This window comes from Penicillium waksmanii (genome assembly GCF_028829765.1).
Source record: "Penicillium waksmanii strain IBT 27052 chromosome Unknown utg000010l:1.0-3698451.0:1.0-3701458.0, whole genome shotgun sequence".
Taxonomy (NCBI): Eukaryota; Fungi; Ascomycota; class Eurotiomycetes; order Eurotiales; family Aspergillaceae; genus Penicillium; species Penicillium waksmanii.
Window position 1 is genome coordinate 2244876 of NW_026643256.1, and position 27892 is coordinate 2272767.

Sequence of the window (27892 nt, forward strand, 5' to 3'; positions counted from 1 at the left end):
CCCCCCCTTGGCTTACGTCCTCGACCTTGACCTTGTTGACAGCATGGAAATCGACAAACACAATATATTTTCCGAATTCCATGACCCTGTTCGACGGGGACTGATCAAACAGTTGAATGGCAGACACTAATACGGACTTCCATTGATCATTGGCAGGGCGTGGATAAAAGAAAGTTTAACGTCCATGGAGTTATCCCTCTCAGCATAGAACATATGACACGAGCAGGATCAATCCGCATTCTCTGCAGTCCATCAATCCACAGTCCATCGATCATTTTGGGAGGCACGATGCTCGAAATGGATGATGTTGTGCGTGCGTACGTTTCTTGTTGGAGCGGAATGATTGTTTATACGTGTTCATTGACGAGCCTATCGAGCCTATGATGACATGTAGATTGATTGAATATATGAAAACAAAGATCGGAAGAAGGCCTTGAGTCTTGGGCTTTTGGGGCATGCTTCAATTTAAAGTTCTGAAGGACCTAGTGATATGGAATATAGTGAATCACAATTGTTATTCTTTCATCGATTGTCTCCTTGCAAAGTTTAACTTTGCCCTCATGGAATAGCCATATACTACATACCAAGGTAGCCGCTAGTAGCTCTTTAGGTTACCAAGAAGTCTTTTAGCTTCGTAACAGCCACCATTACCAGTCGCAGCGTCGTGGTACTACTCTTTTTTTTTTAACTACAAGTTTGATATGCCTCAAGTCATACGTTGAATCAGATTAAGTCGAAAAAAGATTGTTTTACATTGGTCCGTCTATGATGCAAAGAAACCATAACCACAACACCCGAGGCATCCACCAAGCCTCCCGCATTGCAACTGACCCTCACGATTTCGGCCACATATGACCATTGAATAACATCACATAACGAGATAAACAAAGATACGGACCAACAGATTGCCGGGAGATGCGGGGTTGAAATGCCGGGTGGAGAGAGTAAGGCCCACCAGAAAGGGAAAACGGAGTGTGAATCTATACAGAAAAGAACAAACATTTGGAATCTCCATGGCGCCAAACAACTGCCGCCTACACCAGCAACCCGAGACAAGGGGATATACCGAGGAAAAGTGACATGCCATGCCATTCCAGACATTGGGGGGAGGGGGAGAGCGAATAACTAATAAAACAGAGAGGTCGAAAGGTGATTAGCTCGAGAGGTGCTGGTCAAGTGATGCACCAATCTTGAGAAGAGAAAGATCTCGATGAGACGAGGAGAGGAGTTTAGAAGGGAGGGGGGACCATGCTGGCGGGGTCAGCATTCTCCTGCTGCTCCATCAGCTCCTCGCCGGCGATCTCCAGAGAGACGGCAAGGCCGACCTTGGCCGTTTGCTATAAGACACACAATTAGCATTCATGTTGATGGGTAAGAGAGAAGTTGCTGGGAATATTCGTACCTTGGCCTGGTCAATCTCACCAGCGAAGCTCAGAGAGATGGGCATGGCAATGCGCTTCTCAAGCAGGCAGCTGACCTTACCGGTGCTGTCGACCTGAGCACGGAAAGAAGAGGCGCGGAAGTCGTACTTGGCACCGATGGAGGTAGTACCGTCACGGCTGGGACCACCCATCATCATAGCGGCAGGGCTGGGGGCGAACTGGAGGTTCATATCGACACCGGCCTCAACGCGCTCGGAGAGCTTGCGCCAGTAGGTAGCGGCGAAAGTGCCCTGGGCCTGAAGCTGAGCGGTACCGATCCAGTCGTCACCCTTGTACTTGGCGCAGTAGGACAGAGCAGTCTCGGGGCGAGCGGTCATGCCCTGGCGTTGCCAGATAGCCTCGAAACCAAGAGCCAGACCGGGTGTGATGGACTGGAGGTAGCTACCAACGAAGATACCGGTCAGACCGCCCTCGAAGACAGAAGGGTTGAAGGCCTTCAGAGAGGCAGAGAAGTCGGCGCCAGTGTAGTCGTTGTCAATCTGGAGAAGGCCTTGGGTGCTACCGGCCATGACCTGGGCGTTGGTCTTGGTAACCAGAGCCTGGTTCCAGCGGTAGTTGTAGACGGCGGAGAGGGTACCATCGCTGCCGAGGTTACCTTGCATGAAGATCTAATGGGTAGAAAAAAAACAACCAGTTAGACTCTCGGATCAAAGATGATCGCGTTGACACGCAAGTTGAGATGAAATTTGCTTACCTTGGGGCTTCCGTACATGGCGGAGAAGGCGTATGGGGGCAGGTTACCGGAAGAACCCATGGAGAACGCGTGGGAAACACGGAAGAGAGGATTCATGCCAAAGACCTTGGTCAAGTCGGCGCGAAGACCTGTGAACATGAAGTTGGACAGAAGAACCTCCTTTTGCACCTCCCTCGCGATGTTATCCACGGTGCCCGGGTTGGGCAGGTTGAGCAACGCCCTCCGCTCAGAGAAGGAGTTGCATGCATCCTTGATCGCGGCCATGGCAGGGTTCTCGGTCACGAAACCGAGAGATGATGAAATATCGGACATTTTGTGATTGGAGAGGTAGAGATTATACAGGTGTCGTCACGCGATGCCGTTCAACGGAGAGGTTGCGGAAAAAGGACAATCAAGGCGTTAAGGGAGAGTAATTGAGATCGGTCCGATAGATTTGGGACGAGCGAACGTCACAAATCAGGTAGAAATTGGGAAAGAGCTGTTATTGAACCGCTCGGGGGAGTCGGGGGATTGGTTTGGATGAAGCGGAGCTGAAGTCTTCCCGTGAAAAATGCCAGTTCCTTCCTCCGCGCTTTTGGCCGCTGCCGCCCGCCGGATTCTTAGGTAAGCCGGAGCTTCTCGGGGTGGTGAACTATGGGGAAACCGAATAACATGAAAGAAGTTGGGAAAAAGGGGTTTTTTTCTTGAATGTTAAGCTCCGTAGAATAATAAATACCGATCTGTTATACCAAATTTGCATTTGGAAAATAGTTGTGGCTGTTGAATTGTACATGGTTCTTTATTTTACCCTGTTTTTTGGGGGACACGACGAATTATATGGGTCCGCCTGATATCTACTCACCGTGATTGCCTGGACCGCCTTCATTCGTGCCTTGCTTTCATCCCCCTAACTTTCCTCCCATCGCGGAAAGACCTGGCCCTTTGGAAGGCTGCGAGTAATTTCTACTCTTACTACTGCTTGTACCGGTGCAGCACTCCGATATATCGTATCTCAAAGTGACCCCCACCGCTGGTTTCCCGGTTCAGTCCTCTTCAGCCCCGCCATCATGGATACCTTACTGTAAGTCCACTCTTTCATTGTTATATGCGGGACTGGAAGCCGCTCGCTACGTACACGCAGCTTCTTGATTGAATGCTATATCCGTTTTCCTAGCGATTGAAACTGCGTCAGGAAAGCAGGCTCTTCGTTCGACACATAACTGACGTCAACCAGCACCGCGGAAATCGTGGCCAACTCGCCGCAATTCCGGCGCAAGTCTTCAATCTTCGTCGATGCGATTCACGATCTGCCTGAAAAGGCCGACCTTGCCCCAGCTCAGCTGTACAGCACTGAGTCCGGCCGACTTTTCCACTCCGGTCGAATCGTGATCATCACAGTAGGGCTACCCGCAAGAGGAAAGACGTACGTTTAACTTTACCACCCCGACATTTGGATTTTACTTTTCTGACACTTGAAAAACAATAGGCATATGTCTGTGGCCCTGGCACGGTATCTAAGATGGCTTGGAGTCAAAACCAGGATATTCCATCTCGGCGATTACCGCCGTGCTACTATCCCTTTTGGTGAGGATATGCCTGATGATTATTTCTATGTGAATGGTAAGTGGTCCCCCTAGACCCATCTTGATCTAGATAGATTACGATATTAACTGTGCCTTAGCCACCGCTTCTTCCGTTCTCCTACGCCAGAAAATCGTGCGAAAATGCCGAGAAGACATCTACCACTTTTTGAACCACGAAAACGGCCAAATTGCCATTTATGATGCTGTGAACCCTCTCGCTTCGGGACGGCGCTCGCTTGCCAAAGAATTTGCAAAACACGACATCGAGGTAAACCGTGATTTGCTTTCTAGCTCGGTGCTATGATATTGACAATAATACGCAGACGCTTTTCATCGAGTCATGGTGTGACGACGAGAAGATTATTGAGGAGAATGTCCGTCGAGTTAAGATTTCGTCCCCCGATGTGAGTGGAACCTGGACCATCAAGATGGAATTTTGTACAAAGAGCTCACAAACATTGCAGTACGTTTCATGGACTCCGGAGGATGCTGTTAAGCATTACCTCACTCGCATATCATCGCGCATTCCTCAATTCCAAACTATGGAGGAGAAGGATTTGAACTACATCAAGGTTTGCATTCTCGATCACTTATCAAGTCGTTTAACTAAAGGAATGCAGATGATGAATGCTGGCGAGAGACTCATTGTGAATAACCGAAGCTTTGGATATTTGTCCAATCGGATCGTCTTCTATCTTTTGAACCTTCACATCAAATCCAGGAGAACTTATTTTGCACGGGTATGGGATTCCTCCAGATTGAACCATACGTGTACACATTTCGGATGTTCTAATCGCAAATTTAGGCTGGTGTTTCGCTTGATGCAGACTCGTACAAAGCGGATGCCTCCCTGTCCGACCAAGGGGAGGATTATGCTAAAAAGATGACTGAATGCTTGATGGCCCACCGAGAATCAGAGAAACAAGCGATGATCGATCGAGGCGAATCGGGTTACGAACTCCGACCTTTGAAAGTTTGGACATCAACCAGGCGCCGAACTGTGGAAACTGCGAGATACCTCTATGAGAGGGGCTACAAAGTTCGACAACGGTCCCAGATGAGCCAGCTCAACCCAGGGGTCTGCGAGAAAATGTCAGAGAACAAGATTCGGGCCGAGTTCGCCGATGAAGTTGCGAAGCATGAGCTGGATCCTTACCACCATCGCTACCCCCGTGCAGAGGTATGAATACGAATTGTCGACTATGATAAATTACCGACCCGCTGGCTAACCCCCATCAGTCCTACCATGACTTGGCTGTCCGCCTTGAACCGATTATTCTCGAACTCGAGCGAGAAGATAATGACTTGCTCATTATTGCTCACGAAAGTGTACTGCGCGTCTTATATGGCTATCTCATGGCCTGTAATGCTGCCGATATTCCTTTCCTTGAGTTCCCTCGTGATGAAATAATTGAGGTATACCGTGCACTCAATCATGTCTTGTTCAATTCAGTGGCTAACAAACTATATTAAAGATCATTCCCGAAAGCTACCAAAACGAGGCAAGCCGAATTCATATCCCGGACCTTCCAGAAGAGATCATACCCGCATCGCCTGAGGATTTGAAGATCCCAGTGCCCCCAAGCGGCATGGTGTCTCCTATCCAGGGCCTAGGAAGCCCACCAGATGGCCAGGGAACGCCCCAGAGTGGTTTCCGTACTCCGAGTGGAATTCGTACCCCTCGCGAGCCTGAAAGGATCTCCCAGCAGCATGTTGAAGATGTTGTGTAGGAATCATTCACATCGAAGGATGGGATCTCTCTCACTCTTGGCATGACACGGCCTCGGGCTAAACTTCCTTTCTCGTGTCTTGAGCACATCTTTGATAGCAATAAATTCTTCCAGATATCGTCAATGCGTTTTTTAATATCATGCCGATCTAGCCTCCATGCAGAGTTGAAACGAATACAATGTTATCCCCTTGTTGAAGCTCATAGTTCTCCTCGCCCTCTAGCTCCCAGTCGGCGTCGTTGATCAGGACAAGAATTCCAGGTCGGCTGTCAAATCATAAGTCTGTGATATAATTTCCGGGAGGGGGTATAGATCGCGCATACACATTGTCTTCCATGATAAAAAGTTCCTTCCTGTCGTCCTTCATGAGATTGTCCACTAGGTGTTGAAGTAGGTATGCAATTGTCGGCTGGCTTGCATCGTCTAGACGGGCCGGGAGTGTGATAGTGTGTTTGCGCTCATTGGAAAACAGAATTTCGAGTCCACCACTATTAGATTTGGTTAGAGGCTGCAAGTAATCTGGGACATTGCGGGAACGGTACGTGAACTCGACGGTAATTGAAACGGTGGCGGCCGCGCCGTCGTTGGTAGAATTGGCCATAGTTTTTTCAGATCGAAATAAAGCCAAGTAGCTCTGTTTATATCAGGTTCTGGCGTCTCACTTTCGTCAAGATTCAAGGTGAGGAGGGATTGGAATAGGAAGGGAGTTGCGGCGAGGCGGAGGAGGGGCTCTCAAATTCCCAGGGCGGAAGAACTTATCGATAAGCGGCGCCAATTCCACCTTACAATTATCTTTTGCGACAGCTCTTTTCCCCGCCACTGCTAGAGTTAACGTCAACTGCACTTCCTGCGCAGTGGATTCGGGTCCTTACAAACCATGGCGTCTGTTGCAACAGACTATATCAGTGTCGGTGGAAACAGACACCCCGGCGCTGCGGATTGGGACGTCCAGTCCGGAGTGCTTGCCTATGGAGCGGACAATAATGTCGCCTTGTGGGAACCTCTGGTAAGTTCTTGATTGAGTCCAAGGAAGTTGTCTACGACATGAAATGTGGACCTAACAGTTACTGTAGGAATCCTCCCAACGAGGTGTCTACGCCCTACTAGTTGGGCACACCGACAAAGTCAGCGTCGTTAAATTTTACACATGCCCCTCCTCCGGGGCGAGATTGATCATTACCGGCTCCGTTGATCACACAATTCGACTATGGCGCCAAGATCCGACCAATTCGCGAAATTATACCCATCTATCTACACTCGCCGGTCATACGAGTTCCGTGAACGCGATAGCCGTAGCAGACGGGAGTGATATCATTGCATCGGGTGCCGCAGATGGAACGGTTCGCATTTGGAGAATCAATGCGCAGGATGAACTGAAGTCGGAGCTGCTCGATACCATTACGATGACGCCTCGATTCTTCCCATTGACTCTGGCCCTGCGAACTCTCGAGAACGACGTCAAAGGTGGTCCACTAGTATTAGCGGTTGCCGGTACCACGACCAAGGTGCAGATTTACGTCGCAGAAGCGTCCGTCAACAAGCCCATTTTCCAGCGTCGTGCTATTCTATCTGGACACGAAGCTTGGGTCAGGTCTCTTTCTTTTACTCAGGACAAGCAGAACGACAACAACGACCTCCTACTAGCTTCCGCCAGCCAGGACAAATATATCCGTCTGTGGCGGTTGCGTCGGGGTGAAGCGGACGTCGCTGCTCCTATTGATGATGCTGACCCGCTACTGGGTGGAATGGAGCCTACACTCTCCAATAAGGCGCATGAATTTGAAGCGAATGGATCGAAATATACGGTTACCTTTGAAGCTCTTCTGTTCGGAAATGAAGACTGGATTTACACTACGGCGTGGAACCCAGACCCAACACGCTCGCAACTTCTTACAGCGTCTGCCGACAACACAGTCACAATCTGGGAGCAAGACACGGCATCAGGTGTGTGGATGTCAGTAGAGCGAATGGGTGAGATTAGCGTGCAAAAAGGCGCAACAACAGCAACTGGAAGTGCGGGTGGTTTCTGGATTGGACTTTGGTCTCCAGATGGCAAACGGGTTGTAAGCCTTGGCCGAACCGGCAGCTGGAGAGCCTGGCGACATGATGCCGAAGCAGATATTTGGGTGCAGCACTTTGGCATTTCCGGACACGTGCGCTCAGTCAATGGTGTTAAGTGGGAACCCAGTGGTGGCTATTTGCTCTCCACTAGTGCAGATCAAACGACTCGTCTACATGCTCAATGGCTGCGCGACGAGAAACGATCGTGGCACGAATTTGCCCGACCCCAGATTCATGGATACGACCTGAACTGCGTCGATACATTGGGCCCATTGCAATTCGTGTCTGGAGCAGACGAAAAGTTATTGCGTGTTTTCAACGAGCCGAAACAAACTGCCGAGCTGCTGGAGAGACTGACCGGTTTCAAACAAACCTCTAAGGAGGAGCTCCCTGACACTGCTGAAATTCCTGTGCTTGGTCTCTCGAACAAAGCGCAAGGAGACGAGGCTCCCGTTGAAGAAGACGAGGAAGGAGGAGGCGGAGGCTCCGCCGCCGCCGCCGCAGCATCTATGGTCACAGACACCCCACCTCTAGAAGACCACCTCTCCCGACATACGCTGTGGCCGGAACACGAAAAGCTCTACGGTCACGGTTATGAAATTTCAGCCGTTGCGGTTAGTCACGACCGAAAGGTCATTGCCACGGCCTGCAAGGCTACCTCTCTTGATCACGCTGTCATTCGATTGTATGATACATCGGACTGGCATGAGATTAAACCCTCTCTGACAGCCCACTCCCTAACAATTTACGACCTATCCTTCTCCGACGACGACAAGTATCTTCTCAGTGTGGGCCGAGACCGCCAATGGGCCGTCTTCGAACGTAGTGAGCAGGACGCAACCCTGTTCACTAATCTGGCCTCGAACCCCAAGGGTCACTCTCGAATGATTCTGGGAGCAGCATGGGCCCCAAAAACCTCGACCTCGGATTATATCTTTGCTACGGCTGGACGTGACAAATCTGTTAAACTCTGGCAAAGGTCTGGGGACGGAACTTTCATCTGCAAATCGACAATTGCGTTGACATCGCCCGTGTCGGCTATTGAGTTCCTGCCTGCTGTTTATCAGGACTCGTTCATTCTTGCTGCTGGAGAGGATACCGGGGCGCTTTCTATCCACCGAATCGCTGTTGATAGCCTGGAAGCACAACTTGTGGTGAATATCGATAGCACCATTGCGCCCTCAAGGGCGATCACACAACTAGCTTGGCGACCAGTGACAACGGAGGAGGCCAATAGCAAGACGCAGTTTGAACTTGCTGTCGCTAGTGAAGACACTTCGGCACGCATATACACCATTTCGAACATACTCTCATGATCCATATTTACCTCAATATCAAATCCAGGGGATAAATCATCCTCTGTGGCTCTTTACAATGAAAAGTTATAAAGTTATCAAGTGAAAAGTAAAAGGTAGCAGGAATACTCAAAAATTGATCAGATATTGCATTGGAATATTTGTCACATGTATAAGTAGGTTTCGCTATCGGTTGAAAGAAAGTTTCCCACTTCTCGGCCATCCATGCTGCCGAACCTTTTCGTATATTCATGAACATAACCCTTCTATGGAGTCCTGGTTGAAAAACTCCTGATGTTGAATAAATCTATCCTGTAGATTTCAGATACCCGCAAAACCCCACCCATGCCAGGTTGTTGAACCCGATGATTGTTGAACGGCATAATGTTAAAAGACTTCCTCAAATCGGTGCCGGAAGAGTGAACAAAGCACAAGAAACAAAAACAAAAACAAAAGTAAAAGGTGAACCAGAGCAGTCAAGTTATTTTTTTAACTGTGCTTCTCAAGTCCATAACCTCCCAGTCCCTCAAGAGATTCGTAAGTTTTCCCCTCCGCTGGCCGACCCTTCCGCGGGCCCCGAGCATCAAGATCCTCCTTCAACCATTTAAGAACCAACTCACCAAGCCGACTATTCTCAGAAGTCCACTGCGGAATTTCCTGATAGAATTGTTCAACGGGTCCCCACGCCTTAACCTTACCCAAATGCATATGCGCCAAATGAGTCGGCCACTGCGCCAGATTGTCCAGAATATGCGTAGCATAAACAATAGTGCAAGCACGCGTCTCCGTCTCACGCTTCAGGAAAGCGAGGAAATTGCTTCTAGACAATAGATCCAAATCGACAGTGATCTCATCAAGGAGAAGGACCTGCCAGGGTCGCAGAAGACCCATAGCTAGCTGGACACGACGGCGTTCACCGTCCGAAACAGCGTGCATGCGCCAGCTCAGATCGATGTCGAGGATATCGACTAGTTCGTCACGACGTTCTGTGTAGACATCGCCGCCCACAGAGGATAGTAAGGTTGGCACGTCGATGTCGGTGCGAACGATGCTGTTCAGTACCCATTCTACGCCGAGGTAGGTGACTCCCTCCAGGCCTTCTTTGAAGGGGTCTTTGCCTCCCACGGAAATTGTGTCGTTGGGTGCTAGGCGTTTTCCTGAGACTAGGCGGAGCAAAGTGGTTTTGCCGGCTCCGTTGGCTGGAAATCATGTATTAGATACTATATAATAGTGACTCGGAACCCTTGGAGAATTACTTACCGCCGATTAGCAGCGTTCGGCTACCTGGTGGAAGACTCAATTGCACATCTTGGAGCCCCGCAGACCCATCTTGGAATTTATAAGAGAGGTTCTGCACCTCGATGGATGGGGCTTGGGCAGTGGATGACGGCGCCATATCGGACAAAACCTGGGCAGCTTTGGAAGGAATATGATCAGAAAAGAAGAAAAAAGGAGAACCCAACACAGGCAGTAATATTGAGTCACACGGGAATAAAGAAACTAAACTGGGGTGTTGCTAGTGCGGGCACGCGGGAGTGGCCCCGGATGAGGTAAGGTGCCCTTGCCATTGCGATTGCGATTTGCGATAACACGACACTTTTTTTCTGCCGTCTCCAACTTCTCCAACTTCTCCAGAATCTCACAATTTTGGAGGATGAGATGAGCGCGGGATGCTCCCGTTCCTCCGATCATTCTGGCTCCGTCATAAAGCATCAGCAGTCATGGATCCCCTCATAGCAGTCGTTGGTGCAACGGGCACTGGCAAGTCCAAGGTAATAACAAACCCTATGGGATGAATACCCCTCCATCCAATCCTATCTCTTGTCGCACGCAAACATGGGAACCACGCTAATAGCTACAGCCAGCTCGCGGTAGATCTAGCCTGTCGATTTAACGGCGAAATTATCAACGGCGATGCGATGCAAATGTACCGCGGCCTCCCGATCATTACGAATCAGATCCCCGTCGAGGAGCGAAACGGCATTCCCCACCACCTGCTGAGTTGTGTAAATCTGGAGGAGGAAGCATGGCGCATCAGTCAATTCAAAAGCGAAGCTCTCCGGCTTATCGACGAAATTCGAGCACGTGGGAAAACGCCAGTTTTGGTCGGAGGCACACATTATTATACCCAGGCGGTACTGTTCAAGGATCAGTTGGTCGGTGAGGGTTCGGAGGATGAAGACGGACCGGAGCCATCATCTTCAGAGGTAACCTCAACTTCAACCTCGACCTCAACATCGGCAAAGTGGCCTATTCTGGATTCATCACCTGAGGTGCTCATGGAGAAGCTAAGAGAGGTTGATCCCGTGATGGCCCAGCGGTGGCACCCGAAGGATGGTCGGAAGATTCGACGGTCGTTGGAGATATACTTCCAAACTGGACGGCGAGCTTCGGATATTTACGCCGAGCAGCAAGTCATGAAAAAGGAGGCTGTTAGTAATGACGAAGGACTGCTGCGGTTTGACAACACCATGATCTTCTGGGTACATGCCGAAAAGGAGATTCTCAATACACGGCTGAATGGTCGTGTTGATGATATGCTGAAGATGGGATTGATGTCAGAAGCCAAGACTATGTTTGATTATATACAACAGAAACAATCAGAGGGCATTGAGGTGGACATGACCCGCGGCGTCTGGGTATCAATTGGGTTCAAAGAGCTTGCGCCCTATTTCTCGGCCCTCCAAGAAGCCGAAACCAAGATGAGCGGAGAAGAACTTGAAACTCTCAAAAAGAATTGCATCGAATCGATCAGAACTGCCACGCGCCAATATGGCCGGTCCCAAATCAAATGGATCAGAAATAAACTATGGAAAGCCATGTCTGATGCAGGAATGACACATCGCCTGTACCTTCTTGATAGCAGCAACGTCGCCGACTGGAAATCCTGCATTACAGAGCCATCTGAGAATCTTGTCCAGTCAATGCTCCACGGCAAGAGCACGCCCGACCCTAAGTCTCTCTCGGAGCTTGCGAATACCGTCCTCGGCGCCAAAGAAGACCAAGCAGTTCAAAAGCCAGATTCGGCCACGCAATGTTTCACCTGCGATATATGCCGTAAAACCATGGCCGGCGAAGAACAGTGGAAAATCCATTTGGCTAGCTCTCCGCACAAGAAGGGCCTCAAGTCGGCGGCAAGGAAAGCAGAACGGGATGAATATTTCCGAAAACGAGAATTAGAGGAGGCCAAGAAGGCTCCCGCAACTGGAGCCAGCGCCGAAGACCAAGGGCAAACATGAAAATTATAAAGATACCACCCACAATAAGTACAAAATTGGCCTTTGAAGAGGTCCACCTAGAATTATGAAGGCACAGATTAAGCCTGAGCTTGTGACCGCCAGTCTCTGAATGCAGGGGAGAGAATATCGCCATGACCTGACTCTTCAACCTTGAACACCTCGATGACCGATGATTTCTCTTGCTTCCGTATTCTCCAAGTCCCGTCCTGCTGAATGGTGTGTTTCAACCCTGCAAAAGTGAAGTGTCAGTATGTCCGTTTCTAAAGAAGCAAAAGAGGAGGGAAGGTCCTTTACATTCAAGGAATTGTGCAGCAAAATTGATACAGATATTACCATCCCAAGATCCTCGTCCAAGCTTCTTGACTTTACCCGGGATACTGGCCGTATCAAGTTCTTCCAGACGACGAACAATACCATCCTGATCGCGAAAACCAACAATGATCGTCGGCACTCCGAGCAAGAAAGACTGTGCCCAGAACTTCAGTAACTTTCGCTCATACTTCAGCATGTCGCGATCATTGCGAATTTCCGCCGACGTCTTCAGTTCAACCCAGTGGATTGGGTCTTCTTTCCTTTCCGGTTTGCAATCCCACACTATGATTTGAAAGTCAGCAGAGCATACTGAAAAGATGATGAAGGGTAGTAGAATAGAAGGCAAGACAAGAAACATACCGGCATCAACTTCACCCCCAAGAATCATGCGTACATTTCCCATACCCGTCTTAACCACAGAGCAATATTGTGCACTATTGTTCACAACTTCATCCTGACGACCTTCGATCTCGGCACGTGTCGTAGGATCCCAAGGCTTGTGTAAAACAGAAAGAACTTCAAACTTGTAACCTGAAATGAAATGGGGGTCAGCGACTTGCAAAGAAACGGCCTGCGGAGTGTGGCAAGAATTTCGAATTCCGCATTTCTTCATACCCCAGTACATCATGCGTTCTTGAGATGCCATTCCCGGGGGCATCCTTTGAGCTTTCTGTTTCTCTTTCTGCTCGTTTTTGTATGAATTATTCTCTTCGATGAATCTTCTTTTATCAGCAAAGTAACTTAGAAACCCTGGAAGGGGAAGAATATCGTACATTGTACCCTAGAGCCAAGTTAGCCAGGACCCAAATAGGGTAAGTGTTGCAGGGGAGTTAGTTGGTCTTACCTGGAAACATGTCGCGTTCATCTCAAAACTAGATATGAAATGGACTATGTGAGTAAAGAACGGTTCCCGTAAATTGCATAACATACCCATCTGACATATTAAAAGGAGCAGCCATGATCTGTATAGTACACGAACAATTAGCATAGAGTTCACGTAGTACGACCAACTGCATCGCATCTTACCTTCGTCATCATCCCTCGCCAGGTAATGATATCAGTTTCGCATTTCTTTTCCGTATCCCTCTCGAGAGCAACGATAGTATCGAGTAAAGCATCCAGATGCTCATCCGCAGCATCGTTGAGCTTTTGAAAGGTCTCAAAGCCGATATTCAGATCTGCTGGAAGACTTGGCGGGTAATAATAGGCCAGAGAACTATCTCCCAACATGAATTGACGATCACGGTCATATGAGAAACATGTTACTTCCTAATAATTCCACGGATTTATTAACATATTGACATAACCAAACTTTTTCTTTGGATAAAGGACACCACCTACCCTGGGCCGCCGAATTGTAGTGCCCTGCCCGCCGAAGCGGTTCACCGGTTGAATGTTGAAAGTAGCCTGGCTCATGGCTGGATTTGGTGGTGGGAGCTAGTGAGATCGGGGTATGGATCGTGGCCAGCCAGAGATGCAAAGCAGCGCTGTTCCCAGCGCTTGATTCGTGAGAATGGTTCACTAGTCGGCGCGCATAGGAGACTCTGGGTTGGGTCGGAGTTCGTCGCAAGGGGCGCGCTTGAGAGGTGTTCTTGCGATAGATTCAATTCTGCGTAGATGGAGTGACCACGAACAACCCTGAGAGATTAAAGAGATATATGAACTAAGAAGATCGCAGTCGGGTCTGGCAGCGCGGAAGAAAATGTAATGTCAATGGTTGTACCTAACTTTTGTGCATGGAGCTGCTGCCGCGTTCCCCACCAACTTTCGACTTGCTGCAACTGCAACTCCCCGCGAACCTCCCTCATCTCGCTTTGCGAACTCGGGCCTCAACTGAACTTGACTTACTTTCCATTCTAACATCTCTACATCGACTCTTTAAGATTCGATTCGATTCATAGAATCTCACGATGACCTCTCGCATTGAAAAGGTCATCGCCCGCCAGCGAGAGAAGTGAGATCACCGCATTCTGCTCTTTTGTGGAACGGGACACCATTCAGTTGCTAACGCCCACATTCTTTCCTAGGATCGCGGACGGCGCCTACTACGAAGCACACCAACAGCTGCGGACCATCGCAGTGCGTTATATCAAACAGTCGAACTACGATGCGGCCGCCGATCTTCTAGCTGGGGGTGCGACGGCTCTGCTAAGAGCCGGTGCCCAGCAGGGTGCCTCGGCCAGTGGTGGTGATCTGGCAATCATGTTGGTGGTGGAGGTTTACAATAAGGCCGAGTGGGAAATTTCAGGAGAGGACAATGATACCGAGGGCCGGGCTAGAAAGAGTAAGTTTTCTCGGAAGGCTTGCGGATGATCATGATCTCTTGATGTTGGAGGTTTATGGAGGGACCGGCCCAGCGACAACAAAATAGCTAACACCCGTTGACAGAGCGCTTGATCGAACTTCTGCGCGAGTTCCCCTCGGACGAACCTACACGAAAGCGCTTTATTCAAGAGATGATGGGGTGGAGTAGCCGATTCGGTCCGCTGGAGAGAGGTGATCCAGACCTGCACCATGCTGTAGGCTCGGTCTACGCGGAAGGTATGTTATTCGGTCTTAGGTCTTAGGTCTTAGGTCTGCGGTTTATTTTGTCCTGGACTTTCTAACTCGATTTCTCATGCAGAGAACGAGCCGTATGACGCCGAGAAGCATCTTATTCTAGGAACATCGGAATCGGCAGAGACACTGGCCAAGCTGGAATACGAGTGGTACACCCATGACGAGCCGCACACCGCAGCCATCTACGCATCGCGCGCAGTCTTCCCATACCTCCTAACCGGCAACCTCCGCAGTGCCAACAAAGCCCTGCTCATCTTCACCACCCGACTCTCAACATCGAACCCTTCGCTCACCGTGCAGGACGTCAGCAGCTCAAGCTCCGATGCCCGCGTGTACCCCGCACTACCCTTGTTCAACTTCATCAGCTTGTTGCTGCTGACCGTCCAGCGCGGAAGCGCGGATCTGTTCAAACAGTTGACTGCGCACTACGCGGCGCAGATCCGGGACATTGGCATTTGGGATGAGTTCCTGGCCCAGATTGGCGAGCAGTATTTCGGTATCAAGATACCTCGCCAGGGTAACCCTCTCATGGATATGATGAGCAATATGCTTTTCGGCGGTCAAGGTGGCCAGGATAATGCTGGTGGGAGACGGGCTCAAAAGCCCGCGAAGAAGGTCGAGGCTGCACCTCCTTCCAGTATGGAGCTCGATTAGAGTGATGTGATGTGACGTCTGGTACAAATCGAGTCGCGGGCTGCTCTGCCTGCCTACCCGCCTCGTTGGAGAGAAAGAATGTCTCATGGGCATTGTTGAACATACCCAAATCCAAAGTGTAATGAACAATGAAGAACACCTGTAGCGCATAATTGAAGATTTCTTTAGAACACAATGTCCTTTTCTGGCTCGAACATCCAACTATCATCATCCAAGGACGCGGCCTTTTTGCGCAAACTTTGGTGGACAATATCCAAAATTTCTGGGAACGTATTAGCAGCAGTTCGAAGAGTGAGGGAGAGGGTGAAAGCCGATTTTCTTCAAAACTTGTAACCTACCATCAGGTTCACCACTAGTCTGCCTATTCCGATGACGAATCATCATCTCAACGAGTGCGGCGTCAAATTCTAGATCATCATCATTAGTTCACGAATGATTTTCATTCCAAACACCCCCCCCTTCGATCCAAGGAACATACTTTCTTTATCACGTCCACCCATACCCGTCGCCTCAAGACCCATTTCACCCGACTCATCTGGATCAAGTTCACCCAGCTCTTCACCATCCTCACCAACCAGTCCATTCGGCAAAGCGGGTACCTCAAGTTTATAGCCGCCGTTTTTGTCTCTGACCACGATATCCTTGTTCTCTGACATTTTGATGCCGCGAGAAGAGGAAGAGTCCGAGGTCGTGGTCGGTTTGAGCCTGTGCGAATGCGAAGGGCGAGTTGCGAGTGGATTATTCCCCGATGACATATTGCCATTGGGCGGTCCTGCTGAGGCCGGGCGACGGCTGAGGCCTTGTTGGAATATATTGGAACGGACGGTTGGTTGGCCCATCATGGATGCGGGTTTTGACAGAGTCCGGTGGATAGGGTTGACTGGCGTGGTGTTTTGCGATGGGAGTGTACGAGGAAACGCGGTTCTTGTTGCTGGTGGGGATGGATCACGTCGAGTGTCGAATGAACACGTGTTGAAGGAGTAAATGAATGAGAGATATCACACTCTGTATCGATAGACTATGTTTGTCAGAGTGGACTGCTCTCTCTGACTGTTTGCTGGGGATAAGAATAGCTTGTGGAGACCCTAGGGAGGAAAGTTGATGGAGGAATGGGCCGCGAACGGCAGAAAGATGGGATATCAAGGCTGATCGACCAGCAACAAGATTCTGTTAGCGAATGACTGCGCAAAGATAGAAAGTGTAGTGATAGACCAGTTGCCCATGGATGTTCAGCTTATTGTCTGGTGTCCAATGGTTAACTTAGGAGGGTAGGTACAGACCTCAATGGTACCCTACCCTACAGTCCCTACAGGAAGGGAGTCCCGGGTGGTGCCAGCTGATAAGCCGTTATCGCAACACGCGCGCGAGGGAACCCTCTCGCGTCTCTGCAATTAAACGTTACCGCTTCTCCCCACCCCCCAAATCACCCAATATGACACAAGCCGAATCTTCCTCGAGTGCGCAAAATGGCGCCAAAGCTGTTACTACAGGTGCTCATGTGGACTACGAGCTTCCTTGGTAACCACACCTCATGTGGCGTGACACGAGCGTGCGTACGTTGGCTAACTTTTCATTGCTTCTCCGCTGCAGGGTAGAGAAATACCGCCCCGTTTTCCTCGATGACATCGTCGGCAACACGGAAACAATTGAACGCTTAAAAATCATTGCCAAAGATGGAAATATGCCTCACGTTATCATCTCCGGCATGCCCGGTATTGGAAAGACGACCTCGGTTCTCTGCCTGGCCCGACAATTGCTGGGTGATTCGTATAAAGAGGCTGTTTTGGAGCTGAATGCTAGTGATGAAAGAGGTCAGATTGGACGATTCTTACACTTCTTGCTATGGATACCTGGGAATATGTGTTTCTGATGCTCTAAATAGGTATCGATGTGGTTCGCAACCGTATCAAGGGCTTTGCTCAAAAGAAGGTCACCCTCCCGCAGGGACGTCACAAGCTTGTGATTCTTGATGAAGCTGATAGGTTAGTCACGACGACTTCTAGATATACCCTACCATACCCTACCCACGCTAACCATTGTAAAGCATGACACCCGGTGCCCAACAAGCTCTGCGCCGTACAATGGAAATTTACTCAACGACAACACGATTCGCCTTCGCCTGCAACCAATCGAACAAAATTATCGAGCCTCTCCAGTCCCGTTGCGCCATCCTCCGCTACGCTCGTCTGACAGACGCCCAAGTCGTGAAGCGACTGACACAAATCTGTGAAGCGGAGAAAATCCAATCCTCGGATGACGGTCTTGCCGCACTCGTTTTCAGCGCCGAGGGCGACATGCGACAAGCAATCAACAATCTGCAAAGTACCTGGTCTGGATTTGGCTTCGTCAGTGGCGATAATGTGTTCCGTGTCGTGGATAGCCCTCATCCAGTCAAGGTTCAAGCCATGATCAAGGCTTGCTGGGAAGGTAAAGTAGACGCGGCTCTGGAGGGACTTAATGAGCTCTGGTAAGTTGTTTCTTTTTCCTTGAAAACTTAATCAGTCTGTCTTTGGTTTCGTTTTTTTTTTTAACAATTTGTTGATAGGACTCTCGGATACTCCTCCCACGATATTATCAGCACCATGTTCCGAGTCACAAAGACTATTCCCACTCTCTCGGAGCACTCCAAGCTGGAATTTGTTCGCGAGATTGGATTCACTCACATGCGTATCCTCGACGGTGTGCAGTCGCTACTTCAATTGAGCGGGTGTATCTCGAAGCTCTGCAAAATCAACATGAAGCCCGAGCTCTTCGTGCCTCCCAGAGCATAAAAATACGATATCCAACAGCATTTTCTAGTGGCGTTGGCGGTGTCTGATTAGTGCATTGAATAAATTGGAGGTGGACCCTAGGTCTGGCCTCTTCCTATTATGAATTATGTTGTGGATTTTGAAGCTCGTGCCTGAGTAGATAAGTAGGGGTGATGCCCAGGTAGATATAGTTCAAGTTTCAAACTTGCCTCTTACTAGTATATCTAATGCATGCTTAGAAAGATGATGATCTAGCTACGGCTCTTCCAGATCTTCTCAATAACAGTCGCTGCCCCGAGCACCTTCTCTTCTTCCAACTTCCTCCCAATAATCTGCAAATTCACAGGATATCCATCCACCTGCTCCGCATCATAAAGATTCCAATTCCACTCATCAACCGGATTTCTCGGCGCATATGGCTCCACGGGTCCCTGGTCCCTATCCACTCTGACTCGATCCACAGGGAACGTCAAAGCCGGATAATCAAGAAAGTTCCAAATCTTCGTATACCCGACCCAACGAAACTTGCGATGCGGAACACTCGTATGAGGCAGTGTCGGACTCAACAATATATCCACAGGCTTCCCCGAATCCGAACGGGCAGCACTCCATTTATCAAGATATTTCTTATGCACAGCAGTCTTGCGCTTATTCAATTGCCAATACTCGTATACGGAGATTGGTTTGCCGCGATTAACCAAAGCTTCGACGTGGGGAATATAAGGTTCGCCCGCGACTTCGATATCGCGTCGAATATCCTCGCCGCCATCGACTGTGTAGTATTGATCCATTATTTCAATCGCAGTCGCGTGGTCGGATGTATCCCAGATCACAATTTCATGGCCGTGAGCTTTCAGTGTCGCGGATAATTCTTGTAAAGCCCGGGCGATGGGTGGGTGAACTCTCACGACTCCGTCGTCGAGAATTAGTCCGATGACGAGTGGTCGCTGTTGAATTTCTCGGAATGATAGTTCGTTCCAGGGGAGTGGTGCGCAGCGTGGGTCTAGATCCCAGGGTCGGGCGTTTGCTACGAGCTGTGTGATGTAGCAGATCGATGCGAGGTCCCGGGTCATTGGACCTACAGATGATGGAACGTGTTCCTGGCCTTCGGTGGACACGGGAAGGCCGTGGTAAGGGAATCGACTGCTCTGTTGAAGATTGTGAGTGAACTATATGTGGGAAATTTTGAGTTACATGATGAATGAAAGAAGAGGCCTACGCTGGGTTTTAAGCCATAAAGGCCTGCGACGCTCTGTGGGATGCGAACACTGCCTCCAATGTCGGTTCCAAAGCCCAGAATAGAGCCGTGCAAAGCGAGCAGTGGTCCTTCGCCTCCGGTAGAGCCTCCTGGTGTGAAAGAAGGGTCTCGGGCGTTTGTTGTCAGTCCCCAGAGTGGATTCTCGGTCTCAGCCCACTAGAGGACATAGTCAGTTCAAGTCGTTGTCATTAGCTGCGTGGTAGTTTGACTAACCATGATGCTTTGACAGAGATTTGTCTTCGCAATGATGATGGCGCCCATGTTCTTTAACATCTGGACTAAGACTGCATCTTCGTCTGCTGGAGAAAATGACCTGCCGACATATCCAATTGTGGTATCGAGACCCTTAACGTTAAATTGATCTTTTAAGGTAATTGGTATACCATGTAGAGGACCCTTGGGCTGGCGAGTTATCTCAAATTCGGCATCGAGAGCCTTCGCTTGTTCCAAAGCTTCTGTGAAGCAAACTTCTGTAAGGCAATTGGTCTTGTTTTACGATTAGATCAGTTGTATTAAATAGGAGGGAAAAGGAGAATATAAAGGACAAGTTAAGTTACCAGTTGATGTGCCACCACAGCTCTTTTGATATACGCCTTGATCACTGATTCCGCTGTCAACTCCCCTTTTTGAAGATACTGTAACAGAACCACGATGTTATCAATATCAGTGATTTTCTGAACTTGAGGATCGTTCTCCAAACGACTGCGCTGATCAACATTCAAGACCCGGGGCCCTCGATGCTCGATATTATCGATCAAATATGGCGCGAGTAGTTGGTCTCTTGCAGTACGCTTTTGGGAGACAATCTGCTCCCAGGATTGGTGTGTGGACCCCATTATGTTTGATGCGTTAATCTAGTCTCAATTTTCAAGGAAAAACCAAGCATTTAAATAGTTCGTAGCGGACACAGGACTCCGCTTCAGCGGCTCGGCAAGGCGACCGGCTATCTAAGAATGGAGTCATTGGCAAAGGTGGGGGGGATTGCAGAGTAGAGTAGAGTAGAGTACTGCACTAGTAGTTATGTGGCAGTTGGAGAAGTCTCGTGGCCCTGTTGGAGTCACCCCGGATTTAATTTTGATTTTGATTTTGAGTTATTTTAATGATTTTAGTCTATGATTTTAGTTCTAGCTGATTCCTGAGAAACATGGCCAACGCTGAGCCAGCTCTAGTACCAACTAAGCTCTTCCTCCGTTCGCGGTGTATTTTCCAGGCGGGGAATTCCCAACCGTCGAGGTCGAAGTGGGTCGGGAGATCTTCAACCTCGACACACCCCATCTCACGTCTCGCCTTTCATCTCGATGCTTCATGGAGCCACGGAGGCTTCCTGATGGCTTCTACAACAGGATCGCCGTCCGGGGGTGCCCCCGGTGCCATTCGCGCCCGCAATAAGCATGCCGCCAGCATCGCAAAGCGGGCCTGCGACCAATGCAAGTTCCGCAAGATCAAGGTATTTCATTTCCTCCGAGTCGGCCCCTCAGTAACCCCCTAACCCTGGCTCTCCCGGCCGACCGCCAACACGGGCGCTAATCCTTCCGACAGTGTAGCTTGTCGCAACCCTGCAAGGCCTGTCAAGCGATGGGCTTTGATTGTACATTTCTCCAGCCGCAGAAGAAGCGCGGTCCAACGGGCCAGTAAGTCAAAGTCATGACATGATCGCGCCGACGCGCCGGAAGGCACTGCTCTGACCATGCTTGTAGTCGCGTGTCGCAAATTCGACAGCAGCAAACTCATATCATCTCTCGAGATCCCTCCGAGACTCCGATCGCCAAACAAGAATCTTTCCAATATCATGTCCCGACCTCGTCGGTGGAACCCGGCCGGCCCGTGTCCATACCGGGGACATCTTGGGCAGGTCCCCATGGCGAAGTCACGATGCCAATGGATGGAGCAGCCATACTAGCACCATCCGCTCAATCATCAGCCGTCGTAGACGCCTGGGCCGCCGATGCCGCGTCTATGGACTCACATGCCAACAGTGCTGCTGTGGGTTGGAACGACCGGCAAGACGTCGAATACTGGCTTCCGGACCACCTGGGCACCCAAGTACCAATCTTCGAATTTCCCGGAAGTAACATATATCTCAAACCATCTCTCCCTTCCATCATTCAACCAGTCCCCGATGCCTCGGCCATGAATATGTCCCCACAGGACCATCAAAGGATGGCATTCTCCCCAGCTGTGGGATCATCAATCCAATCTGATAGCCAAGACGCAGACGAATTCTGGCCTGCGGCTATCAATGAATCGAACATGATACCCTGGATCGATGTATACTTCGACCGATTACACCCCACCCTTCCGGTTCTCAGTCGCTCTTCCCTCTTCACCCGCATGATGTCTCAGGAGCATCGCAAAAATCCCCAGTTCGGAGCAATGTTGCTTTCACTGTGTGCGTTCTCGTTGACGCAACCAATCGAGATCAACGAGCGGGCAACAACTTCGTCACGTGCCACACAGGCACGTTCCATGATGCACGAGGCCACCAAAATGCGGAGCTGTTCCGACTTTGGCGAAAACCCTACCATTGAGGCAGTTCTGACAAGTTTCTTCCTTTTCGGTTGTCTCTTTGGTAGCAATCAGCACAATGCTGCATGGCTTCGGTTGCGAGAGTCGTTAGATCTAGCCTCCACACTCGGACTCAATGACCCTGAATCCTATCGCGACTTAACTGGGGATGAAAAGGGCCAACGATTGCGGACATATCTTGTTTTGTCAATTACAGAAAGGTATGATCTCTAATGTCCGATTTTAAATGCGTCAAAGATACTGACAATACCACTATAGAGCATATGCTCTTCAGCGGCTTCATCCGGTAACATTCTCCGGAAAACCAGGATTCAGCATGCGCTCCGTACACGATTTTCTTCACAATGCAACTCACAGTCTAGTCTCGGGTATTATCGTTCACAACGAGAAAGATGCCGAGGGGATGATGGGCCTAGCTCGACTGATGGAGTTATTCGATGTCATCGACGAAGACATCATACACTGCTGGAACCAACGATGCGACATCAGCAAGGGATTCTGCACAAGATTCACCGAGGCCAAAGCATTGTCGATGTATGACAGTCTAGAAAAAATCAGTCAAGCCGAGCGATTCAAGGGATACGACTGGTTCGAGAAAGCAAGAGGGGATCGAAATGACAACAATGCTCTTCTGGCCATGGGATTGCGTGAAACGCAGGCCGCAGACGTATTCATCACTCAGAGGTGGATTCAGAACCGTGTTTGGCTTCTATGTCTAAATCATGGCTTTTTGCGGTCACATTCTGAGCGACCTGATCTCACGTTTGGTTATGCCGTCTCTGTCGCTGAATCAACATTACAACTCTGCCGATCATTGAAACTTAGCTCGATGGAAGCCCACGGGATTGGATTTGTATGTTCCACTATCACCTCTGACCATGTGGACTCAGATTTGGGAAAATGCTAACCAACCTCTTTTCTTATTAAGACCGAGAAGTTATATGATATTGCAGTTAGCGCGACCGATATTCTCTGTAACGTCAACCCACCCTATGGGACCGGAATGGCGCCATTGGGCAATTTCACCGACTCGATACCCACCACTTCGAACCCGCAGACTCTGGCTGAGGATTTCCTGTTACTACTGCACAGTTTCCGAGGTGGAAATCACCCCTTCTTGGAAAAATATAGGGCCCACCTTCAGTCGCTACAGATTACAAGTGGAAAGATAGCTTGGGCTACACAATTATAGCTAGGCTGCAATATGTATATCGATTATATGTATGAATATATGCAAATATCAACCTGTACACATATGCCCATCGCCTGAAAGACGCGACTGCTTCAAGTTCCGTCATCCTGAATGAGTCCTCTCATCCTCATTTCCAGTATCACCTAGGTGGTACTACTACTATCAGGCTTCCGAGCGCGAAAATGTAGACTATTCCTCAACTCAGGCACCATCCATTTCAAAGTATAATCCCCCTTAATTGTTTCCACAAGATGAAACCCACATTTCCGCAAAACATTACTCGAAGCAGCATTTTCCTCATCACACCACGCCTCCAAATGCTCAAATTCGGGCCTTTCCTTCCAAAATAGTTCCAAAAAAGCATTCAAGGCCTCCGTAGCAAATCCCAGTCCCCACGTCGATCGGTGAAAGATAAGGCCAACTTCCGGCCTCGGCTGGGACGTCCACGTCCCAACCCATCCCAGAAAGCCGCCGGGTCGGAGGACTGCATTGTTGTCGGGACTCCGCGCTTTTAAAACTTCCACGTCGAGATCGAGATCGGCGCGCAGTAACACTGCATAATTGACCCCCTTGGGGTTGACGTCGGGAAGCAGAGCTGACATCCACTCTCGACTATCCTCCAGTGTTGCGCAGTGGCCGTGAGGGCTCCATCGGGTTGTGAATGGGTCGGACCAGATGGCGTGGTAGCCGGGGACGTGGTCTTCGGTTAGCCGGACTAGTTTGAGTCGGGAGGTTTGCATTTAACTAGTAGTAGTTCAAGTTGGTTATTGATTCGTTAGATCCCTTACTTCATAATGCGGGGGTAGTATTTATAGTGCAGGCGATCGATCTGATATTTCAGTAGGGGACCTAAAAAGGAATAGTAGGACCTAAAAAGGAATAGTAGGAAGCAGTAGTACGGAGTTAAATTCCATAGCTAACTAATTGGTGAAAAGATAGATGAGTCACGTTTAAAATACTTATCTGATTAATTGGACTATTTAGAATGGCTCATCCATTTCTACAGAGGTATTGCATGAAAGGTGACTATTTAGGGCTCGTTCTCTCTCTCCGTCCTGGATGTTATTGGCTGCCTTACTGTTTTTACATAGTAAAGTCTGAGCCAAATCGGGGTAAATTGTGAATAGGTAGAGCTTCAGCGGGATTTGTCCACTTTAATGGCTATTGTGATCAGCTATTACCTACATGCCAGGTTTTGCCAGACATGTCTGTTCAATGCTTGCTCTACTGCTTATTATATGCCCGCCTTGCTTCTTCCTTGTAGCCTTCACAATAATGAATGAAGCGACATAGAGACAAAGCCACTAACCTAGTATTGGCACTTTGGTATAACCTTAGAAGTATCAGCGTAGCTGTAAAGTAACGCATTTCCCCATATTATGTTAATTCGATACAGCAATTTCTGAGAGACCTAAGACTTCGATTAATAGTAACATATTAATTAATGCTACATTTGTTTTCATGAGTGAGGATGGCATCAATGAAGAAAAATAACAGCACCAGATGGTAGCGGAAGCGTCGACTGGTGGCTGTTTTCCGCCACCCTTATGACATCCCGCTAGCAGCAAGTCTACGCGACAATTACGCTCTCCAAATTCTGACAATCGGGGGCTTTATCCTACACGACGACCTCGGGAGAGTGGCAAGTTTCATAGATTGGTACTTTGGTATTTCGTTTCCTTTTCCGGCGACGCCCACAGGGATCGTCCGAACAAGTCGATACGTCGAATCAGAATCAATGAAAGGGTAGGGGGATCCGGGCATGGAAAAATGACCTGGAAAGTTAAGGAATTAGTATGTAACCCATTAATTGAATATCTTGTCTTGTACATACCTCTTTGTGTAGGAGTTGAGGAATGTTTGCGTGGTCTCGTCGGTATACTTCGATGGTGCCAGCGATGCAGTTGACTCGCGCGCCATTTAATGAGGTTTACAATATTGTTTTCACAGTCTCCCCCAACGATGAGCCTATTAATATCTTCGAGAAATTTGTTGTAAAATTCGCTCCAATCGCTTTGTACCAGAAAGCATGGGGGATGATGAGATAACTTACTTTTGTTGCCTTTGAACTTCAGTATGTTTTGCACGTTTTCTGTCATAACTTGGTCCTTCCAGCACCACTGGAAGAGCGTTATGTAAAGCCACTGATCAGTGATTATATATATGTCGACCAGCTTGACCTTAATTCGTAAAGTATTGTTGTATAGGTCTAACGTTCGTCTAGAAGAATCAGTAAAAGCCCTCTGAATATCAGATAGCTCTGTCAACTTACAGATAACTAACTGTTTCGTTAAGAGCCTCAAATGCTACGTAACCCCAGGGCTCAAACACGTCTGTGAAAATAAAGATACAATGTTCCTTCACCTCTGAGATGGCAGAGTATATATGCTGAACTCTTCTTTACTCTTGAACTAAGTTGCCAAACTTGTTGTGATAAAGTTGGAAGAAGATATAGTAAAGAGGGAAGAGGGAAGATATTGAAGATGAGAGGTATGAAGAAGGTGAATACTTGTAATTTATGGGGAAGAAGGAAACTGCTCAAGAGGAAGGTGCGGTCAGTACTTCCAAGGTTATTATATCGAGGTCATATGGTTCCAAGGCTCGACCTACCAAATTTTTAAGGGTAGCCATTTTTGCAAAATCCTTACACGATGTATTTTAGGCCTGACCTGCCCGAGGAAACACTTCAAGCATCTCTTTCTTTACAAATAACAATCCTATCTCTATTACCTACTACCCCTAGCGGCCGTAGCTAGTTCGCAGACTCGCACTGGTGGGGGTTTTCCCTTGGGTATTTATCTCTTTCGCTATGTTCATTTTTGGTTACTACACACTACACTAGTGGTCCTGAGTTCCTGCAAATATACTCTTGGCTATTGAAATGACGATTGAAACTCGATACATTGAGATATTTGACAGAGTTGTTAGAATTGCCCCGCAGACCGTTGGATTACGACAGGATACACTAGCCCAAAAGGGGGCCATTTGACATCTGCCAGGGGCTCAAAATGGATATGGATTATTCAGCTCTTAATAATGCCCAGAAGATATCGGATCCTGCAGGATTTCAGTCTCAAATTTCTGCCTATATATTTAGTCCTCAAAGACTCAATGCCCTGTTCAATCTTAACTGCTCAATTTGAAGAATTTATGCTAAGCAGCCTAAGATATGTCGCTCCCTATTCCTAGAAGCTACAAGGTATTTCGCCGTACCTCCGGGGAAGCCCCTCTCATCGTCCAGCCTGTAACAGAAGAACTTCCTCCTTCGCTTACCCCTGATGAAGTATTGATTCGCATTCGAGCAGTATCTCTCAATTATCGAGATGTAGCCATGCTCAATGGCAAATACCCAAGCTTTGCTCTTGAGCGAGGTATCCCCGCATCTGACTGCGCCGCTGAGGTCCTCGCGTTCGGAGATAATGTATCTGGCTTCAAGATCGGAGATCGGGTCGCTCCTATCTTTGACCTCAATGCTCTAGAGGGTACTGAAATTGAGAAGAGAACACTAGGTGGAGATATCGATGGCGTGTTGCGCGAATTCGCTATTTTCGACCAGAGTGTACTCGTGCATTTGCCAGAGCACCTCTCATGGGAGGAGGTGAGTGTGTTCGGAAACCAAGCAATACGAGAATCATTTCTAATTGTGTTGGTTGATCTCGGCTTATAGGCCGCGTGTGTGACTATTTCGGGTACCACCGCATGGAACTGCTTGAATATGCCCAATGCAAAGGGCACCGTACTTCTCCAAGGTAAACTCAAACTCCTCTCGGTCAGATATTGAGGAGATAGGCGCTAAACACAGATACATCTAGGTACTGGGGGTGTGAGTATATTCGCCTTGCTACTTTGCTTGAGTGCCGGCCTTCACGTTATCATTACGTCTTCTTCCGATGAAAAGCTGGAAAGAGTTAAAGCCTTGGGGCCGCCCGGTGCAATAGAAACAATCAACTACAAGACATACCCGAAATGGGAAGATGAGGTGAAGCGTATGACGAATAATCGAGGAGTCGACATTGTGATTGAAACGGGAGGACCTACTACCATCCTCCAAAGTCTTCATTCGCTCGTCCGAAGAGGTACCATCTCCCTAATTGGTATCCTGGGAGGACTCCAGATGGATAGCTACCCTGACGCTTTCACGCCTTTGATTCTGAATACTGCCACCATCAAGTGAGTGATTTTGCAAACATCGGGTGATGATCTTGCTGTTCAGTGCTAATGCAGCTTTCTCCGCAGAGCAATCTTTGTCGGCTCGAAAATCGACCAGGATAACCTGTGCAAGTATTTGGCTGACCACAAGATTTCGCTGAAACCTCTGCTTGATGATAAGATTTTCTCGTTCGCAGATCCGCAGAAAGCCTTTGATCACCTATACTCCGGTCAGCATATTGGCAAAGTTGTGATCAAGATGTGAGCATCAGATCGAGGCAAGGGACAGGTGGATTCTTCTAGATAGATAGACTTTCACTTTGAAGCTGAGTCGGAATTGGGTTTACAGTCATTTCATCGGAATAAAATATTCCATCCAGCCCACGGCAGGCCCACGGTATCCGATTTGTGCATGAGTTTAGATTTCTAAAGCAAAAATGTAGATATCCATCGGAATGAAATAAATCAC

General features: G+C 48.8%; 14 protein-coding genes across 14 annotated transcripts; 7 read left to right on the forward strand and 7 right to left on the reverse strand.

Annotated features, from left to right (window-relative positions):
* Positions 1 to 1229: 1229 nt before the first annotated feature.
* On the reverse strand, positions 1230 to 2448 carry tom40 (TOM complex pore protein TOM40; the record flags this gene model as incomplete). Its single annotated transcript, XM_057271992.1, has 3 exons — positions 1230 to 1337; positions 1403 to 2050; positions 2137 to 2448. The coding sequence occupies 3 exons, from the start codon at positions 2446 to 2448 to the stop codon at positions 1230 to 1232; spliced, it is 1068 nt and encodes a 355-aa protein (XP_057116180.1).
* Positions 2449 to 3182: 734 nt separating this feature from the next.
* N7481_012774 (bifunctional fructose-2,6-bisphosphate 2-phosphatase/6-phosphofructo-2-kinase) lies at positions 3183 to 5428 on the forward strand (the record flags this gene model as incomplete). Its single annotated transcript, XM_057271993.1, has 10 exons — positions 3183 to 3196; positions 3350 to 3538; positions 3602 to 3735; positions 3797 to 3966; positions 4022 to 4102; positions 4163 to 4270; positions 4319 to 4438; positions 4504 to 4878; positions 4938 to 5114; positions 5174 to 5428. The coding sequence occupies 10 exons, from the start codon at positions 3183 to 3185 to the stop codon at positions 5426 to 5428; spliced, it is 1623 nt and encodes a 540-aa protein (XP_057116181.1).
* A 148-nt stretch (positions 5429 to 5576) lies between these two features.
* On the reverse strand, positions 5577 to 6029 carry N7481_012775 (ubiquitin-related modifier 1; the record flags this gene model as incomplete). Its single annotated transcript, XM_057271994.1, has 2 exons — positions 5577 to 5694; positions 5752 to 6029. The coding sequence occupies 2 exons, from the start codon at positions 6027 to 6029 to the stop codon at positions 5577 to 5579; spliced, it is 396 nt and encodes a 131-aa protein (XP_057116182.1).
* A 276-nt stretch (positions 6030 to 6305) lies between these two features.
* Positions 6306 to 8805, forward strand: N7481_012776 (Elongator subunit ELP2; the record flags this gene model as incomplete). Its single annotated transcript, XM_057271995.1, has 2 exons — positions 6306 to 6434; positions 6502 to 8805. The coding sequence occupies 2 exons, from the start codon at positions 6306 to 6308 to the stop codon at positions 8803 to 8805; spliced, it is 2433 nt and encodes an 810-aa protein (XP_057116183.1).
* Positions 8806 to 9273: 468 nt separating this feature from the next.
* N7481_012777 (putative ABC transporter) lies at positions 9274 to 10180 on the reverse strand (the record flags this gene model as incomplete). The annotated part of the gene is made up of 2 exons (XM_057271996.1): positions 9274 to 9983; positions 10045 to 10180. 2 exons carry the CDS (start codon positions 10178 to 10180, stop codon positions 9274 to 9276), a joined length of 846 nt encoding a protein of 281 aa, XP_057116184.1.
* A 325-nt stretch (positions 10181 to 10505) lies between these two features.
* On the forward strand, positions 10506 to 12023 carry N7481_012778 (tRNA dimethylallyltransferase; the record flags this gene model as incomplete). The annotated part of the gene is made up of 2 exons (XM_057271997.1): positions 10506 to 10556; positions 10650 to 12023. 2 exons carry the CDS (start codon positions 10506 to 10508, stop codon positions 12021 to 12023), a joined length of 1425 nt encoding a protein of 474 aa, XP_057116185.1.
* A 77-nt stretch (positions 12024 to 12100) lies between these two features.
* On the reverse strand, positions 12101 to 13751 carry N7481_012779 (DXO/RAI1 family decapping nuclease; the record flags this gene model as incomplete). The annotated part of the gene is made up of 7 exons (XM_057271998.1): positions 12101 to 12252; positions 12318 to 12617; positions 12696 to 12866; positions 12951 to 13116; positions 13180 to 13269; positions 13362 to 13604; positions 13677 to 13751. The coding sequence occupies 7 exons, from the start codon at positions 13749 to 13751 to the stop codon at positions 12101 to 12103; spliced, it is 1197 nt and encodes a 398-aa protein (XP_057116186.1).
* Positions 13752 to 14245: 494 nt separating this feature from the next.
* On the forward strand, positions 14246 to 15548 carry N7481_012780 (protein GET4; the record flags this gene model as incomplete). Its single annotated transcript, XM_057271999.1, has 4 exons — positions 14246 to 14289; positions 14363 to 14619; positions 14724 to 14876; positions 14959 to 15548. The coding sequence occupies 4 exons, from the start codon at positions 14246 to 14248 to the stop codon at positions 15546 to 15548; spliced, it is 1044 nt and encodes a 347-aa protein (XP_057116187.1).
* Positions 15549 to 15712: 164 nt separating this feature from the next.
* On the reverse strand, positions 15713 to 16387 carry N7481_012781 (uncharacterized protein; the record flags this gene model as incomplete). Its single annotated transcript, XM_057272000.1, has 3 exons — positions 15713 to 15810; positions 15887 to 15955; positions 16027 to 16387. The coding sequence occupies 3 exons, from the start codon at positions 16385 to 16387 to the stop codon at positions 15713 to 15715; spliced, it is 528 nt and encodes a 175-aa protein (XP_057116188.1).
* A 593-nt stretch (positions 16388 to 16980) lies between these two features.
* On the forward strand, positions 16981 to 18319 carry N7481_012782 (replication factor C subunit 4; the record flags this gene model as incomplete). Its single annotated transcript, XM_057272001.1, has 5 exons — positions 16981 to 17066; positions 17139 to 17359; positions 17431 to 17530; positions 17593 to 18015; positions 18094 to 18319. The coding sequence occupies 5 exons, from the start codon at positions 16981 to 16983 to the stop codon at positions 18317 to 18319; spliced, it is 1056 nt and encodes a 351-aa protein (XP_057116189.1).
* A 230-nt stretch (positions 18320 to 18549) lies between these two features.
* On the reverse strand, positions 18550 to 20392 carry N7481_012783 (uncharacterized protein; the record flags this gene model as incomplete). Its single annotated transcript, XM_057272002.1, has 4 exons — positions 18550 to 19467; positions 19518 to 19712; positions 19770 to 20042; positions 20114 to 20392. The coding sequence occupies 4 exons, from the start codon at positions 20390 to 20392 to the stop codon at positions 18550 to 18552; spliced, it is 1665 nt and encodes a 554-aa protein (XP_057116190.1).
* Positions 20393 to 20883: 491 nt separating this feature from the next.
* N7481_012784 (CeGAL family transcription factor) lies at positions 20884 to 23274 on the forward strand (the record flags this gene model as incomplete). Its single annotated transcript, XM_057272003.1, has 5 exons — positions 20884 to 21003; positions 21096 to 21187; positions 21254 to 22282; positions 22341 to 22935; positions 23011 to 23274. 5 exons carry the CDS (start codon positions 20884 to 20886, stop codon positions 23272 to 23274), a joined length of 2100 nt encoding a protein of 699 aa, XP_057116191.1.
* Positions 23275 to 23417: 143 nt separating this feature from the next.
* N7481_012785 (GNAT family N-acetyltransferase) lies at positions 23418 to 24014 on the reverse strand (the record flags this gene model as incomplete). The annotated part of the gene is made up of 1 exon (XM_057272004.1): positions 23418 to 24014. One exon carries the CDS (start codon positions 24012 to 24014, stop codon positions 23418 to 23420), a length of 597 nt encoding a protein of 198 aa, XP_057116192.1.
* Positions 24015 to 26443: 2429 nt separating this feature from the next.
* On the forward strand, positions 26444 to 27688 carry N7481_012786 (zinc-dependent alcohol dehydrogenase family protein; the record flags this gene model as incomplete). Its single annotated transcript, XM_057272005.1, has 4 exons — positions 26444 to 26872; positions 26942 to 27023; positions 27087 to 27444; positions 27511 to 27688. 4 exons carry the CDS (start codon positions 26444 to 26446, stop codon positions 27686 to 27688), a joined length of 1047 nt encoding a protein of 348 aa, XP_057116193.1.
* Between the last annotated feature and the right edge of the window lie 204 nt (positions 27689 to 27892).